General features: G+C 39.2%; 1 protein-coding gene across 1 annotated transcript; it reads left to right on the forward strand.

Moving 5' to 3' along the window:
* The first annotated feature begins 13,467 nt into the window (after positions 1-13,467).
* On the forward strand, positions 13,468-14,730 carry pou3f3a (POU class 3 homeobox 3a). Its single transcript, XM_041807620.1, has one exon. It carries the CDS (start codon positions 13,468-13,470, stop codon positions 14,728-14,730), a length of 1,263 nt encoding a protein of 420 aa, XP_041663554.1.
* Positions 14,731-18,726: the final 3,996 nt, after the last annotated feature.

Genomic DNA, 18,726 nt, shown 5'->3' on the forward strand with positions numbered 1-18,726 from the left:
GTTGGCCCTCCCTGCTTGAGAGCAAGTTCTGCCCTCCTCTCCTGATCCTCCTCTCAGCTGCCAGCTGAGAGGAGGATCAGGAGAGGAGGGCGGAACAGTGGGACGGACTCTGCCCCTGACTTGGAATCAGGGGCAGAGTCAAATAGCTCAGTCACATTTAAAGCCACAGACAGAAACAGCTCGATCTGAGTAGAGCTGAAACACAGGGTCTTTTTAGAGATGCAAAAATCCAATACTGAAGTGTTTTTTTCAGAAACAAACTTCACAGGCATGTTTTGGGGACTGCTGAGACCAATATAAACTTGTCTTAAAGGAGTAAAATATATGACCTTTAATATTGATGGCTATTTCATCAACGCAATCTCTGGCATCAGTGTGTGAATGATGTGTGAACTGGTGTGAATGGGTAGGTGTGACCTGAGCGCTTTGGGTAGCCAGATGACCAGAAAAGCGCTATACAAGCTCATTCCATTTACCATTTGCGGAGCCAGGGGTGACTTACAGGGTTTAGGCCACAAATATTCTCTTAAATGCTCTGGCAAGTTCTTCATTAAAGCCATCCATCATCAGTCTCAGAACGATCATAAGGCATGGAAATTGTGTAAATGGAGAGTAGCCTGGCTGCAAACTGCAGCTCTCAGATGCTGTCTCTTGCAGACAGATACTATGAGTCAACAACTGTGTCAGAATGGAAGTGGCATAATTTACCGTCACAGTGTTTTGCCATTTAAGATCTTTTAAGAATTCACTTTTATTCACAAACAAAGTTTGGCTGTTATCTTGAAAGTTTGAGAGTATTTCTATCCTGAAAGAGGCGGAGTCTGAGAGCTGGAATCTGCAGACAGGCTGTTTTGTGTAAATGGAGAAATATTCCCATCTTTTTCCTGTCCTAACTACTGGAGTAATTGAAAAGCTGTGCAGGACAGAGTTAATTTTGTCAAGTAAAATATGAATAAAAAATAGTTCTTTGATGATGTTTTGATACAGATAAACTTATCAGTGATTATTTTAATACAGGTTAAATGTACAATTCTATTTTTCTGCTAGGATGCTTATATCAAAATGCACATCTTGAGTTACAGAGAGTTTGAGTAAATCTTATATAATGTAGACTAATAGACTGTTTCATATATCCATTGCATGGATTTATCTCAAATTCATCCGGTAAAGCTCCCATAAAAAGCATTTGAGAAGGGCAGGACTTAAAAAAAAAAAATTCTCGACTAAATCACGTTCTGCGCATGCACAACTCTTGAGCTGACAGGCTACTGCTGTGGTAGTAAATTGATGCCAAGGCAGTCAGGAGACTTGCAAAAGCACCTTCTCTGCCAAGACAAGTTTCCGGTGTGGCTGTATGCTCTTGTTTCAAAAAGAAATGTGGCCCAGTTTCAATTAAACTGCCATTTTCTACAGCTACATCCAGGCCAACAGCTACCGTGGAAGCAGCCCCTGGATACATCAGCAAACACCACCCGTTAAGATCACAAATCCATGGGAGTGCGGATGGTCGAGTGGTTTAAGGCGCTACCCATGTACGCGGTTGGCCGGGTTTGAATCCGGCCTGTGGCCCTTTACCGCATGTCTCTCCCTCTCTTCCCTGTTTGCGAGTCTATCCACTGTCCTTCCTCTATCAAATAAAGGCATGAAAAGGCCTTCTAAAAAAAAAAAAAAAAGGGCACAAACCCATGCTGTAGCAGACCGAGAGAAGAGCGGAAGCATTTTTGTTGTCATGAAAAGCGTTCAGTGTTGCTCTCTGCCCTTGTTTTGATAAAAGACACGTTGTCCAGTATGACAAAACAGCCACTGTGGCTATGTCCGAGCTACTCACTCCACTAACAGCCATGTATACAACCACTCACACACCAATTAACACTTTTCCCACGTAACGATCACAAACTCATTAAGAAACAGGTCGGCGGAAGAGTGAAAACATCTCTAAGATCATGAAAATCTTTTGGTGTTGTTTTTATTCTTTATTTATACAGAAACGTAGTCCAGCTCTAGTAAAACTGACGCTATGCTAAAGCTACATCCGAGGTAATCACTGCACGGAGGCAGCCAATGCAAACCCCTTTGAATATGACTAAACCCCACCCACCGCTACTGCCTTGTTCTCCCCGGGTGATGCTGATCGCTTTGAACATTCATCGGCTCAGCACCAATGCAAATCCCTCTGCTTTGCAAGGTTAGCATAGCATCAGCGGAGGTCCACTATGCTCCTAAGCCGACACACCAGAACTTACGTTATAGCATCCACGCTAATCTCTTCCACCGTAATTACACCGGCCTCTTGTTGCTGCTTGCTTACGTCACGACTCCCAAAAGTACCACGCCCAAAAGTACTGCCCCTCCATGCTGATTGGTCATGTCTTTTTCAACCGGGCCCAAACTGTTCAGATGGGAGCTTTGCAAGATGGATTCGCCAGTGAGAAACACGGAAGCAGGCGAATCCATCTGCTTTGCAAGGTTACTGTGCTCCATGAACCACCATTAGATGTAAGTACTCCTCCGCTGACGCATCTCTACAGCTCTGAAAGCTTAGTCACTCACTCAGTTACCCAGTCAGGCAGGTAGGCAGGCACATACAGACTCAGGTATAGGGCTGGCCTTGGCTGTCAGCCAAAAATTATTCTAGGTAATGGTATTAATATGATATCAATAATAAGATGATTTTTCTTTTTTTTCCTACATGTTTGAAATAAACCTCACTTTACTTCATGATTAAAAAATTATGTTTTTTTTTTCATCAGGGAGACTAAAACAAGACTTAAATGTTAGTACTGAACTTTGTTGTCAAAATTCATATTTCTCCAAGGTGCATCTAAGGTATGACAGTATTTTTACCCTTGTATTTAAAGATTTAAGAATTTATTATAAATTCATATGATTATTCTATTTTCATATAAATCCTACTTTATTTTGGTTGATTAAATTAGCTCAAAGAGAATTAGTGCACCATAAGTAGTCTAAACTGTTAACGTTATTTTTAGCCATTAGCATTTGTAGCAAACACGGGGTTAAAAAATGCTTTTCAGTGAACGGTTAAAGTAAGAGATCAGTCATATCTGTGACAATATTTTGATTCAGTTTGGACGTAAATCTCTACTAGTTAAGATCAACCTTACGTCTCTGTGGTGCAGCCGAACAATGACACAACTTAAGTTAGAACTTAACCAGTTTCAGCATAGGGTTTAGTGTGGACTTTACACCATAACTTCAGGCAGAACTTACGCATAGCTGGTGCATCAAGCTGCTGAACTCTAAAGGTAAGGGTTAGGGAGAGGGTAAAATAAGAAAAACCTAAAGAGGGTTAGGGTTAGGCACCTGAACTCTAAAGGTAAGGGCTATGGTAATGAGAGTGGGATAAAATTAAGAATAACACACCACAAAGTAATAAATAAGTAATTAAAAAACCCAACAACGGTTAGTACTTCACATCCCGCCCCACAGTCAAGGTCGCCTCATTGTGGAGGTCTGCTGCCAGATGAACTCAAAACACCCCATCATAGAGGTCTGTGATTGACTGGCGACCAGTCCAGGGTGTACCCCGCCTCTCTCCCAATACAGCTGGGATAGGGTCCAGCCCCTTGCAACCCCAAATGGGATAAGCAGTGTAGAAAATGGATGGATGGATCACTTTCTGCAGCCACTTATCTCACACCAGAGGCCTGTAGACAACTTAGAACAGACATACATTTTATGCTACAGTGTAGATCTGATGCATAAATATAAAGAAAGGGCAAAACCATTAAAAAATAAGTACTGCTTAGTCCGCAGGCAGCTTTAATAAAGTAATGAAACTGTCGATTCAAGTGTCCACATCAGGGTATAATCTTTAAAACTCCCTACAAAGAAAATGAAGCAGCGTAATGACTGTGGACATGCCAACAAAAACACTTTTGCCTGCTTTTGTGATTTCTTACTGTAATTGACTGACAAAACAAAACAAGAACAAGAGCTGCAAAATCATCTGCTTCTTTGAATGGAAAACTCCTGGAGCCCAGATGAAGGGGTTTCTTTCTTTTTTTTTTTTTTTTCTTTCCTCCTTTTGCAATTTTTGTTGGAAGCATTTGCATATTTCAAAAGTCTACCAAAGAAAATAGCCGGGGGGCAGAAACGGACCGATCTGCATATTGAAGACTCAACAGGACAGAGAGAAACAGAGAGGGAGAGAGACAGAGAGGGAGAGAGGAAGTGTCTGAGTAAATGATTTGAAGGGGATCTAAAAGAAACAATAATGTCAATTAGCTTGTCGTGTGTGTCGTGTTTATTTCACTGGATTCATAGCCCTATTACTATAACTACAACAGATTCCTCTGCTCAGTTGTCGGGGCGTTTTAAGGAGAGAGAGGCAGAGAGCAGAGAGAAAAATGTGCATCATAAGAAGGCCTCCTCACCCAGCTTCCTTCATGAATAACAAATAGAGACCCAGCGCTGCGACCAGCCAGCACAACACATGAAAAACATTACTGCATTCCCCGACTCGTCTGGTTTTCTACATTGTGCTGCGAGGCTCCAAACACTGTGCTGGCTGTGTACGGCGTCTCTGTTTAACTGACTACAGAGAGGCAATTAAAAGCTTTTACCGGCTTTGGGATAAATTATCTATATTTCAAAAAGTGCTTCTTGTAACCAGCTTAAATTATTCAATTACGGGTGAGTTAGAAGTTTGTTATGACTTTGGGGTTTCAAAACTGACAGAAAAATGATGACTGGTACAGAAAACATGACGCTTAAACCAAAGTTATATATGTCTGAGAGTAACTGGTTATCAATACTGTTGTTTTTTGTTCCTCAGCAAAATATTTTACTGTTAAGTGCATTTCCTCATCAACAAATACGTGAAAAAATACTCAATTATATGTTCAATTTTAGAATAATGTGCATAGAATAACAGGACGTATTCTATGTTCATAACTTTAATGTTATAGCTGATAGAACTGCATCTCTAATATGCTGCCTCTGCATCTTTATCACTATTTAACAATCATGTTAGACCATAGCATCTGGAGCTGATCAGTTTAGACAGGCAGTTTTTTATATTTACTTTTTTGCATGTTTTGAACTGAGTAGAATTCAGTCATTGTTTTTATAACATGTAATCATAATCAGCTTTATTGGCCAACTATGCTTACACAGCAAGGAGAAAAGGCTCTGGTTAGCTTTGCTCTCTATGTACAGGAATTAAATATTTATTTTAAAAAAATAAATAAATAAATAAATACAAAAATTACAAATACAATACAAAATAAATAAAATAATGCAAAAAATAAATTCATAAATACAAATACAGTTACAATACAAATACAAAATAAATCAAACTTAAAAAATTACACATATATACATTATATCTCATGCATGAATGATAAATATCTTTGTATATTGTCCCTTGCAGAGGCAGAGTCAGATGTGTTCAATATCTGGGGCTTAGCCCAAACTTAGCAGAGCCCAGGTACATGCTTGCAGATATATATATATTTTTTTTGCTTATTGGGCAGTTATACGCATCATTTTCAAGCAATGGCAGATGTGTATCAACATTTCAACCTGGGAGTCCACAATCATGTGTGACATCATCATGTGCTATTTTTGTCATGTGATAGCATGAAAAAAAAACACGTTGCATTGCAATCACTATGTGAGGAAAGTGTTTTTTAGCTCTCTTTGAGTTTTTGCTTGTTGCCGATAGGTCAGTAAACCCAGGAAGTATGATCATTTAAATGTGATATAAAAAAATAGTTTACCTGTGGGGTACAGCGTTCCATACTCTACAGAACTGGCGCTGGGATTTTTTCCCAATTTTGGCATTTTATGACACTATTAAAAGGAAAAAGAATCTCTAGGCTATATATATTTACTATTTGCTAATTCATTTATTTAGAAAATGCAGTCCATGTTATTTAATTCTCCCTGAAATTGTGTTCCTAAAATACTGTTAAGTGGGACAGTTACAAATGGAAATAAATGCCTGTGTATATAATTTAATTTCTGCTTTTACCTTGATTTTTTCTCACTTTAACGTCTGTATGTTTAATTTGTAATATTCAGGAATCTCTTACCATCTTGGAATGGAAATATTGCAATATTGTTCTCTGTATACTTGTGTACAGATAATATCTTAAACTTGGGCATTGTTTAGTGGACAAAAATGTCCACACAATGTCAAAACACATTTATTCTATGTAAAAAATATTCATTTGTAGCTTGATATATGTAACTTTAACACTTAAGATAAGTTTGCAATATTTTCTAAATTCTAACTCATGAAATAACAATTTCATCATATTTTGATGAATATTATTAAAGCAATTTTTAAAAATCAATTTTATGAATTTTTGTGTGATTTTGGAGGCCCTATATCTAATACAGATAGATAAAGCTTTTCAATATTATTTTTTAAAATCAAAAGTTCTCAGATTGCGTGCTAAAAAGGAGCAAAATATTTCAGGATGACAAAAACAAATGGAGACAATTTTAATGAAAAATAAATTCCCTAATTGTGAAAAGAGGCAAAACAAAAAGAGGAGAAAAGGAGCACCAAAAAATGGAGAAAATTAAAAGAGTAAAAGCTGGCAAAAAGAAGTGGCTAAGTGGCAAAAATGAGTGAAAAGCAATTAAAATGGGCAAAATCAGCAAAAAAGAAATACAAATGCCAAAAAGGAGGGGAAAATGGCAGAAAGTCACAGAAATAGATTAAAAGTGGAAATAAAGGGTGAAAAAAGTAGTAATGGGTTAGAAATGGCAAAAAAAGAGGCACAAATGGGCAGAAAAGTGTTGAAAAGGGGTTAAAAAGTAGCACGAATGAAAAATTCTTACATCACAGCCCAGTAACAGTTTGACTCACTTTTCAGCTCCAGAGTGAGGTAACTGTTAGCCATTATGCTAGCGTCAATCCTACACATCCATCACACATGCATTGACACTATGAATAAATCACAACAAGGAAGGACCCTTTCTCTGTGCTTTTCAGGCCCAGTAAATCCTGTCGCAGCCCTGGTTCACATCCTCTCAAAACCAGGATAAAGGATCATACAAACAGTGCATGAACGTGTTTTACTGCTGAACTCTGCTCAGCCTGGTGTTATTTTTGCTGATTTATGGGAGTTTTTTTGTTTATGTGCTGCAGTAAAGGTGTGAACTTCCTTGTTAAAATGATTTTTGATTTTCAGAGGGGATACTCCTAATTAGAGTAAAATAAATAAATATTAAACTTCACAGCATTGTCTGATATATATTGCTGAATAAATGCACAACTGAGTAAAATATAAATAAAGAAGTAGAAAATGTACAGCTTTAAGGGAAGTGGGTTATATTAATTCTTGTGTAAGAGTACTTTGTTGCCTTCTACCTCTGAAAGCAGACGACATTTATGAATATACTTGTGATCATTTTTAAAGGATTCAGTTAGAAAGCGTCACAGATCGGCTGCAGGCCTTTCAGAAACTGCATGTATACATATTTACAGCAGTGTGGGACTGTACACGGGGATCAGCCGCTTCAGTCAGGAGGTGCTGTTGGGCCGTGAGGGAGGAAGCTAAATCTCTACTTTCATCACCATTGTACAGCTGCTTCAATACATCTGTGCTACAAAACAACAGGGGTTAACGGAACTCAAGGTAAAGACATCTCTGATTGGTTCTGTTACATCAGTCAGTGAGAGTTAAACTGAGGGTAAAGACTGAAGCTTAGAATAAAACCTAAACAGTAGGCATCTTTGACTTTTGTGTTACAAAGAATTCATTCTGATTTATAGAGTTCATTCAATGCACATTTTTGTTCATGTAAGACTTTTTATTCTAATTTAAAGCTGCCCACTTTTTGTCTGTAAGTCAACTGGCAGCATGAGGGCCACATGCGCCTCCGTCCTTACTCACTGTGGCTTTTGAGTCAATTTCAAACATCAGTGAATTGTGATCATGAAGAATCCATGATACAATCTGCCATGAATGATGGGAAACTGAGCTGAAAATGTATGATATATTTAAATAACCAGTACAGACTGTGTTCATTGGATTGAAAAGAAGTTTAAATTGACATTAATTCTGTGTTAAGTTCATTAAATTAGGCATACTTTATGCTATACATTCTGATGGAAGCTATGTAGCAAATTTTTCCCTTCTGTTAAAGTAAAACTAATATACTGTCTAATTAAGAGAATCCTACTTTGTAAATGTTTGGCCCTTTGTTGGTTTGATCACTAACGTGTCCCCTTAAGGCTGGAAGGAACAGCAGGATGCTTCATTTCTTTGGTATTTACATTGTCAAGTGTCTACTTGTCTTTGTTCTTTCAGTATTGATGACGGTGTCTGGTCGGCCCATTCAGGGTTGGGAATATTGTTTATGAGTGACACAAAAATACTCCAGGACGGCTCTTCAGTAACTTAAACTTTGAGATGATTTGTGGAGGATTCAGCACACATATGGATAATGCTGAGCAAGCTTTTTGATGTTCAAAGTGTTTTTTAACAAGAGGACATCAGCCAACGTGACATTAAAGATAATATTTAATCACATTTGACACATCATAAAAAGGCTGTCAAGATTAATCAAGTTAATGGCCATTGATTAAGGTCTACAATTAGTGCACTAATATTTTTAGTCGCGATTAAATGCATACTTTATTGTAACGTTCAACACACTTTGGTTAAGGCTGCATCTTCCTGCAGCCACAGTGAGGTAAAATAAGCCAACCACTGCTCCTTAATGTCTCATTTCACTTTAAAAACTCACAGACAGCTCAGTGGATAGGTCAAAAGTCATGTGCATCTTTATAATGTTATCTTTTTTCATTTTCGAACTATAGCAAGTTTCTTTTTCCATGGTTACATCTATGTTTAGATTTAAGATCTCTACCTCTAAAAGTAGGTTTGTACCCAACCAGGAAGTCAGTTACACTTATTTTAACCAAAATGACACAAAAACATTTTAAAATGCTAAATAGTGGCGTTTAACATGCAACAAAAAGGGTGCGATTGATCAAAATTGACAACAAAAATTCAGAGATTAATTGTGATTAAATAGATTAATTTTAATGGTTGGACAGCTCTAATTTCTAATGAATACAAGCAGGATTAGTGAGATTAGTACCACAGGGATTGGTGGATGGTTCAGAAATGTTCATTTACATATGAATGATATCTGCACTGTTACTGATAATGTAAAAATGTAATGTTTTCAGATGATATGAATCTATTTTTTACTCTAGTCAGAATTTAAAGGAACGTTTGTGTGGTGTACATGGGAGCTGGGAAGTCTCAAAATTTGGTTTGATGTTGATAAACTGTCTCTTATTATGGAGAAAAGTAAACTGATGATTGATGATCTTCTGATGTTGACATATTGAATACTTTATAGGAAAAATGTAAAAGTTAGTAGTGTTTTTATGAATCCAGAAATATATCAGATTATAGGGCTTTGCATTTAATCTGTTGCTCAGTAACTGTTCCTCATATTTCATATTGTGTGGAATTATGGGGATCTACCTTTAAATTCAACAATAAAACAGCAAAAAAAGAGCCATAGGAGTTAACCATAAGGCTGAGAACTACACTGACACAGAAACCACAAAACAATACACTGTAAAACACAACATCAATTTAACTCAGAAACATTGAGTTGAATAAACTCAGTTGTTTGTAACCTGTTCTAAATACTTATTATAAACAAATTACTTGTACTTCTTGGCCATAACAGCTAAAGGGCTCAATTTACTTTAGTTTACTTGATTTAAACCAATTAAGTAAATAGGAGGTTAAAATGGAGTAGTGTTTACTTAAAAATCCAAAACAGCTGTTTCAACTAGTTTTAAATGAACAGTACTCAAACAATTCAAGTATTTTCATTATAACTCAAATTATTTGAGTTATGACAAATCTGCAGTTTTCCCAGAATGCCTTTGGGCACTTAACCTTTATGCACTCTGTTTGCCGCTGCTGTCTTGGCCAGGACACTTCTGAAAAGAGATTTTTAATCTCAAAGAGGTTTTCTCCTGGTTAGATAAAGGTTAAATAAATAAAATGCACCATGAGTGGTCCCGCCTATGGGGGCGGCGATGTTAATGTTATTAATGCCTGTAAATATTGGATGACACAATGACATTGATGAAATATCAACTACTGGTTCAGTGGGTCACCAACAGCCATTGTTGCAAATGTTGGCACAAGTTAGTCCACCTTAGGTGAAATGATAACTTCAAAAAACTTTTCAGGAGAGTACTATGCTAAAAAATTTAAGTAATACATAATGAAAACTGGAGTGAATTGAACTTAAGTTTTTAAGCAGAACAAACTAGACGCAAAGTTGATTTAACTTAAAATCTCTTGTAAAGTCAATTGCTTTGCATAATTATTAAACTTAATCTTAAGTCCATTGCACTAAATTACGAGTTGATTTAATTGAAAATAGTTTGGAAAAATTAAATTAAATCAACTTAATATTTCAAAATGTGAACACTGTAAATGGCAGTTAGTGACCCACTGAACCAGTAGTTGATATTAATGTAAGTGTGTCATCCAACATTCATGGACATTAATATCAGTAACATCACCCCGTATGTAACTGAGACAGCAACTTCACTCATGGCGCATTTTATTTATTTAATTTAACCTTTATTTAACCAGGAGAAAGCCTCTCTGAGATTAAAAATCTCTTTTTCAAAAGTGTTCTGGCCGAGACAGCAGCAGCTAACAGAGTGCATAAAGTTTTAGTGCCCAACGGCATTCTGGGAAAACTGCAGATTTGTCATATGATGTTGTGTTTTACAGCGCAAGATGCTCAGAACCAAGAGAGGAAGACACCAGTCTTCTTAGCTTCTGTCTTAAATGCTTGAACAAGGAAATTGCACAATTTTGTTTCAAACAAGCTGAGACAAGTTTGAATTCAACCAGCTAATCAGAACTCAACACCTTGAAGCATTAATAAACCCAAAGTTTAAGTGTCAAAAATAGAAATTTCAAGTTTATTCAACTCAAAACAACAAGTACACTCTACACACTCATTATAACAGTAGAATACACCAAAATGACTTAAGTAATGCAATAAAACTTAGTTTTTTAAAGTAATAGTTACTTAAATTATTTGACCACAAACAACTTTGGGGTTAACAGTGTAAGGTGAAATGATAACTTTAAAAAAACTTTCACAGAGAGTACTATCTGACGTTTTAAGGTAATCAGTGGCTGTGATATTTTATGTTCTATGAACTTATCTGTGTTTACAGTGCACTAAAAATATCAAGTACTGCACACTGAAAGTAGATGATTTAACCTAAGTCCTGCAAACTTCAATTAACATTTGAATCTCAGGTTTGAGCAATTAGAATAGTTGATTTAAACTAGTAGTGAATACTTAAATGGTACTGCACACTAAAAATAAACAAGTTTTTAACTCACAAAAGTCAAGTGTAGTTTACTTGTTATTTTTGAGGCAACAGTTTCCATTTTTTCAATTAGTTTTACAGTGTACATGCAATATTCAGAGCAAAGTCAAAGACACTCACTGACTCTGTACATGTTCTTTTCAGATGTTTTAACTTTACTGTACAAAAAGCCAAAATAGGTCAGAAAAAGAGATGAGTTAAAATCAAGAATGATGCCAACATAAATTGAAACATTCACTTTTGGTTTTCAAGGAAATTGTTTGTAAAGCTATAAAGGTGTGACTGATTTGTCTACAGTTTCTGCACTTCTGGAAGCTTAATTTGATCAAAATAGGACAGACTTTTATAAGCATCATTAGTCATTTCTTCTTCATTTTTGTATGTAAAGGCACCTTCATTTTTGGTGCCTGTATGAGGATTAAAGCACCTCAAGTCCTGCACTCATTTACTTCCCATGCAGCAGTTTTATATTGTTTTATTCAGCCTGTTATGTCAGCAAAGTGGGTGTCATTTTTCCCTTCAGGACTTTAAATAACTTTATTTTAAACATCCTTTACTAACTGCATTACTCTCATTATTCATTAAGACTAATTCTAATACTAAGGGCTACTTTCATGAGTCATCAGAGCAGCTTTATTGAAGTGAAAATGCCACAGCATTTAAAAACAGACTCACTTTTCCAGATAAAGAATATTTATATCCCTACATCACTTTGCCAAACTTTGTCTGCCTCTAACTTTGAACAGAGTTTATCTAAATGTGTATTTAAATGTTATGATAAAAGTCTCAGTTTCACTCTCTCTTTCACGTGTGCAAATCTCAATGCCTATTTATCTTTTACCTTTTGGAAACCCTCCAACACAAATTCACTGAAAAACATAAATTAGCACATTTATAAGGCTGCACCTGGTCTCTCTCTCTCCTCTCCTCACCTCGCAAAACTTCCTGCGTCTCAGTCGATTTCTCTACTCTCTGAAGGCCTTTGAATCCGAGGAGAAAATACCCCCAAAAACACACTTATTTAACAGGCTATCCATAAACTGAACAATATGGTAACACGGAGCAAAACCTGTTTGTTATTTGAGGGTGGAAACCTCGAAATGAACGGTGCGTCACGGCACTGTGGCCTTTTTTCCTTTACCATAAGAAAAGCAGGGCGCATTAAGATGCAAGAGGCGTACAGGCCAGCCTATGTGCCCAAAGAAGACTTAAGTATCCTTGACACAGGTCTGGGCTGCTCTGTGATGTTAGTAAAGAGGTGGCATATGCATGTTTAGGCTCTCATAGGACGCACGTTTTCTTGAACATAGATTTTGTTCGTGCGTAAAAACATAACTAAGGATGATCATTCCCACTCACCCACAGTCATTCTGTTTTTTTGGACGAGGTTTTGCAATTTTGCAGGATTTTCTTTCCAAAGATTCCACTTCCCCTCCCTCTCTCTCTTTATTTTCCCCTTATTTGTATTTTCTACCTCATTGTTGCTTTCTCCCTCCAGCCGTAACTTCGTGCACCCGAGGCTGGAATGAGACACACATACACCTCTCTGTCTGCGCGTCCAATCAGCAGGAGCTCTGCAGCGCCTTTCTGCTCTAATTGGATGGAGATGGGAGAAGAATACGCAGCTTTGGCACAGCGTAAACACACATGCTCGTCTCCCTCGCTGCGCAGAGGACGCACCGGATAGAGCAGCTGGAGCGAGCGAAACCGAGAGGAGCGAGAAGTTTGTCTTTAAGCTTTGTGAACTTTTACGCGTTGATTTAAGAGAAAAGGGTAGTAGTGGAGGGTGTGAAGGCGACTCGGATCGGACTGGAGACTGTTTTTGATGTTATCAGGTCTGAGGATTACGCACAGAGGAACTCCCGGGACAGAGAAAAGTTTTGAGGATTTTTTTTTGCACAGGAATCTCTAAAAAAGTGCAGATTTTTACACCTGCCTACTGCTTTATTTCTAATTTAGCACCCCAGCCTGCACGGAGTGATTTCGCACTACTTTTTTTAACCAATCGCGTAATTTTGTCGCTCATGCTGAGCTAGACAGAATTCATTAATGGATTAGAAGAATCTGAGACTTCCTAAATATTCACATTTATGCTTTGGGACATGGCAACAGCCACCTCGAGTCCATACCTCGCCAGCAGCAGGATTTTATCCGGCCCAGTGCTCCACTCTGACCGGAGAGGCGGGGGCATGCAGCCGGGCAGCCCCGCTGTCACCACGGTGTCTTCAGGTTACAGAGGGGACCCTTCGGTCAAGATGGTTCAGAGTGACTTTATGCAAGGCGCCATGGTGGGGGGCAACGGGGGCCACATGCTGAGCCATGCCCACCAGTGGGTGACATCGTTGCCTCACGCGGCAGCCGCAGCAGCCGCAGCCGCGGTTGCAGCAGCCGAGGCGGGCTCCCCGTGGCCCCCCAGCTCCCAGCCGCAGGACGTGAAGAGAAACAGGGAGGACCTCCACGCGGGCTCCGCTTTGCACCACAGGTCCCCGCATCTGGGAGCGCATCAGGCGCACGCGGGGAGCTGGGGGGGCTCCTCTGCCGCGCACATCAGCATCAGTGAGGGACAGCAGCACCAGCAGCAGTCTCTGATTTACTCCCAGCCAGGAGGCTTCACTGTCAACGGCATGCTCAGCTCGCACACCGGGCAGAGCCTCATGCACGCGGGGCTGGTGCGCGGGGAATCCCCGGAGCTGGACCACAGCAGCCACCATCACCACCATCACCATCACAACCACCACGCGCACCACCACCAGCACCACGGCGTGAGCCACGAGCCGCACTCGGACGAGGACACCCCCACCTCCGACGACCTGGAGCATTTCGCCAAACAGTTCAAGCAGCGCCGCATCAAGCTGGGCTTCACGCAGGCGGACGTGGGTTTAGCTCTGGGTACGCTCTACGGGAACGTCTTCTCCCAGACCACCATCTGCAGGTTCGAAGCGCTGCAGCTCAGCTTCAAGAACATGTGCAAGCTCAAGCCTCTGCTCAACAAATGGCTGGAGGAGGCCGACTCCACCACGGGGAGCCCCACCAGCATCGACAAAATCGCCACGCAGGGCCGGAAAAGGAAAAAGCGCACCTCCATCGAGGTGAGCGTAAAAGGCGCGCTGGAGAGCCACTTCCTCAAGTGTCCCAAACCCTCCGCGCAGGAGATCAACTCTCTGGCGGACACTCTGCAGCTGGAGAAGGAGGTGGTCCGGGTCTGGTTCTGTAACCGCAGGCAGAAGGAGAAGCGCATGACGCCGCCTGGACTGCCGCGCACCCCGGAGGACGCGTACTCACAGGTGGGGAGCATGGGGCCAGACACGCCGTCACCCTCCATAGACTGCAAGAGGATGTACAGCGACACGTGAAAACAGACACACGGGCGAGATCTGGCCAGCAAGTGTTTGAATATTCCATGTTTCCTTAAAAATCTGATTATTAACTTTTCTTACTCCGTGCGCCCTTTGACCCACAATGATGTTGTGTACCTATTCATTTCAAAGACGGACCTACTTTTACGCATCCCCTGGTAACTTTCTGCACTCTCAGCCAGGCTTTGGGACAAAAAACAAACAGCTAAAGTTAAACAAAGCTTTCAGAACACTCCTAATCTATTTAATGCTACCTTTAGTCCAATTTAAGAGCCAACAGAAGGAGATTTTGATCAAATAAGCCCCAAAAATCTGTTTTCCTCAAATGTTGAAAATAAGGATTCCTTTGTAAAGCTGCAGATCTTCAGGCTGTGTGTGATCCTTTAATGAAAGACGGATTTAAATCAGCATTAAGTTGTTTTAAATGAGCAATAATTTCCCTTCCTTCAGAGGTGTTTCTCACTTTGTGTTGTGTGTCAGTGGATTTCTGTTGTGACACAGTTTAACATGGTAAAAGATCATTTTAAATATTTTCAGTATTGTGTTTTTCCTGCATTGGAAAGTTATTTTCAAGAAACCCAACTTAATCATGTAAAAGTTATTCTGTTGTGTATTCCTGTGTGATGATTTTGGACTATTTATTTTTTTTCCACTGTGTTTATTTTCATGGAATAGTATAATTATTTAAATAAATTTGAGAAAAAAAAAGTAAAGCGGTGCGTTGAGATATATGAGGTGGCTACTTTTTTTAATGCAAGCACACACTTATCCAAGCATGCGCCAAACTAATCAGGGAAATATTTGGAGTGTTTCCTCTTGCTTTTCAGTGAAAAATGATGCTTTAAGTCTAAATTTCACTCTAACAAAAGCACTGGTTGTCTGATAAGCAGCATGAAGAGGTCAGAAGCACTGAGTTGGATGAGATTTGCCTCTGCTTTCTTGTAGCAGCGACTCCATGATCGTCTAAGATGAGAGATCAGTGAATAGGAGGCCAAACTGGGTTATCAATCATCTTTTTTAGTCAATAATCAAGAAAAAATGCAAAATAGTGCAGCTTTAAATGTCCTCGATTCTTAGATGTGATCAAGAGATCCAAAACTGATTAAAAACTTCACTTTACATTTTATACCGTTGATCCGAATGCATCAAAAAGATAAACAGTACTGACAGTGCTTTTTTAGTTTTCTGACCACTTTCTTTCCATTTCCTACTACATTCATTAATCCAAACACTTTCACACACTCATAGTAAACACTGTTTTGCAGAGACCGCATTCACACATGCTCACTGTGACACATACGGTCAGAGCGGAGGACCGGGCCGGATGAAAGCACCTTCTAGTGCAGTGGTTCTTAAATGGGTGGGCATCAAGACCAATCAGGACTACCCCAAGAGAAATCACGATCTGGATTTTTTTAAAAATGTTCAACCACTCAAATCTTTTTAATACAAATCTGGACTCTAAATGAAAAAACATATGTACACCATTGCAGAGGGACATGCATGCATTCATCTTACTCAGTTTTGCCAAACAGAACTTTGGTAATTTCTTTGTTATTTTGGGAAAGCCAGCAGTGTTTTCCATTTACTTGTTATGATAGGAAAGTCTGAATTTACTCTGTTTCCACTAAAGGCTTCTGTACGTAGAATTTCTGCCCCCTTTTTTTTCTTGGCGTCCCACTTATGGGTCCTGACCCACCAGTTGAGAACCACAGCTGTGAATTGAACTAGGGTTGCAGCCACATCATTTCGAAACCAATACTTAAGAAAACTGCATGAACTGAATACCTGTTTGATTACACAGCAGTAAAACCTGCTGTGGTAAGCACCCAGTATTGGGAAATTTTCATGTATCCAAAATTGCAAGCAAACTCTTGCACGATGTCCAAGGTTGCATGTAAGAGGGGTAGAAGGAAGAGCTTTCTGGGGCTCAGCTAGCTGTCTATTCTAAACTAAATAATAACCGTTCTTATCAAAGCAATAGCATGTTTTTGTTGTTCCAGTGTTGTTTTTATGGGGTGCAAAATATAATCAACATAATATCAGTATTGGTAGATATGAGCTTGAAAAGTTACATAATGGGGCACTGGTAGAGCTCAGTTGGTACAGTAGGCACCCTTAAACAGACGCTCTAGCCCGCACCGGGTACGGGATCAGTCTAAGCGCTGTATGGTCCATGCCCCCCCCCCACCCTCACTCCACATATTTCCTCTCTCTTCAGCTGTCCAACACAAAGAAAGGGGAAATGAGCCTCAAAAATAATCTTTAACATGAATAAATACATTTTGGGTATCAACAACGATAAAATTTTTGCCAATTTGCAGCCGATATGGGCCATACATATGGACAGCATATACTGGTCATACAGTATATGTTGATAAAAAAAGCAAAACTGTACCGTCAGTGGATTGGGTTGTCCAGGGTGCAACCAACTCAAGGGGGCCCACTGAGAGCCCTGGACTTTCTTAATAAAGCCCCAAGCATAAAACAACCACCAAACTGTCTCAGTGTTAATTTCATTATCAAAAACTATGACTAAAAATGTGCATCGACAACCTTTTTCCATGAGGAAGACTAAACTAAGACTAGCTAAAAGAAGATCTTTAATGAAAAAAAATAGACAAAAAGTAAGTAAAGTTTTCATCAAGGAGACTAAAATGAAACTAAAATGTAATTTAGTTTTTGTCAGATATTTAAAATCCATGATATTTCTAAATCTGTCATATCTGTAGCTCTTCTGCCAGGGATCCCAGCTTTTGCAAGAACACACAAGTTTGAGTCGGCAACAGACTTAGCTAAAGAGAATATGTTTTAAAATTTTTGTCAACTAAAACTGTGAAGGGTAGAAATGACTGAAATGTGAGGAAAACAAATTTTAATCCTTGAGACAAAAGTAAAAAAATAGCTGTCAAACTCTGGACTGTTAACTTCCCTGCTCCTTTCTCAGCTCACAGGAGACACTTGGTCTTCATTTCTATAAAAAAAGAAAGGTGTGTATGTATTGGTATCAGCATTGGCAACAATTAGTTTGAAAAAAAACAGCCCATTGAATGATGCCAGAAGTCCTACATAAATCATGCATCCCTAATTTTTTGATGATACGGTATAACGTGGACAGGCACAATTAATAAACGGTAAATGGACTTGAGCTTTTCTAGTCATCTGACTGCTCAAAATACTTTTGTACTGCAGGTCACACCCATTCACTCCACATTCACACAGACGCTGCTAGAGTGGCCATCAGTGTGAGCTAATCCCATTCCTATGAATCCATGCACATGCACGCAAACTAAAACAAATGAAAACTAAACTAGGATGAATGATTTTCACAAAATGATGAACCTTAACTAAACTAAACTAAACTAAACTAAACTAAACTAAACTAAACTAAACTAAACCAGCAGTAAAAACTAATTTAAACTGAATTGAAATGGAAAAGTAAAAAAAAAATAAATAAATAAAACTAATGAAAAAACTCAAACTATTGTAATCTTGGTCGGGATGGCAGAAATGACGTGACTCGAGACTGACACAACTTTCTAAGGAACATATGTACATATGTGCAGAACTTTAAGGCATGTTTGAGGCTGCATTAAGGCGTAGATGTGGCACATAAGCTGCCTGAGGATACTGACACAACCCCGGCCTTGCTCTGGATGTCCTTGCGTATTACTAAGAGCATGAGAAAATCGTGTTAAAATAATAAAGTCTGCAGCTTAAGGGTGGTCTCTGGGCGTATCACCTGGGGTGAAAAAGAAGCTGAACCTGACCTTGGCTGCCGAGCGGCAGACGCGCGTGTGTTGACGTGTGTCAAGCTCGACTCCAGCCACTCTTCCTCCTTTCTCCAGCCCTGGGTTGTGGCACACTGGGTCCCATGATGAATCCCTAGTGCCATACATACCTAACACTTATGCACATGACTGTATAAACCCCAAAAGAGGCACATTTTAGCCAGAAGGCTATCATCAATGCTACTGAACTTGCATGCTTATG

The sequence above is a fragment of the Cheilinus undulatus genome, linkage group 15 (genome assembly GCF_018320785.1).
Source record: "Cheilinus undulatus linkage group 15, ASM1832078v1, whole genome shotgun sequence".
NCBI lineage: Eukaryota > Metazoa > Chordata > Actinopteri > Labriformes > Labridae > Cheilinus > Cheilinus undulatus.

What these genes read in the sequence shown, in the direction of transcription:
- pou3f3a (XM_041807620.1), top strand. Translation starts at nt 13,468, where the DNA reads ATGCTTTGGGACATGGCAACAGCCACCTCGAGTCCATACCTCGCCAGC.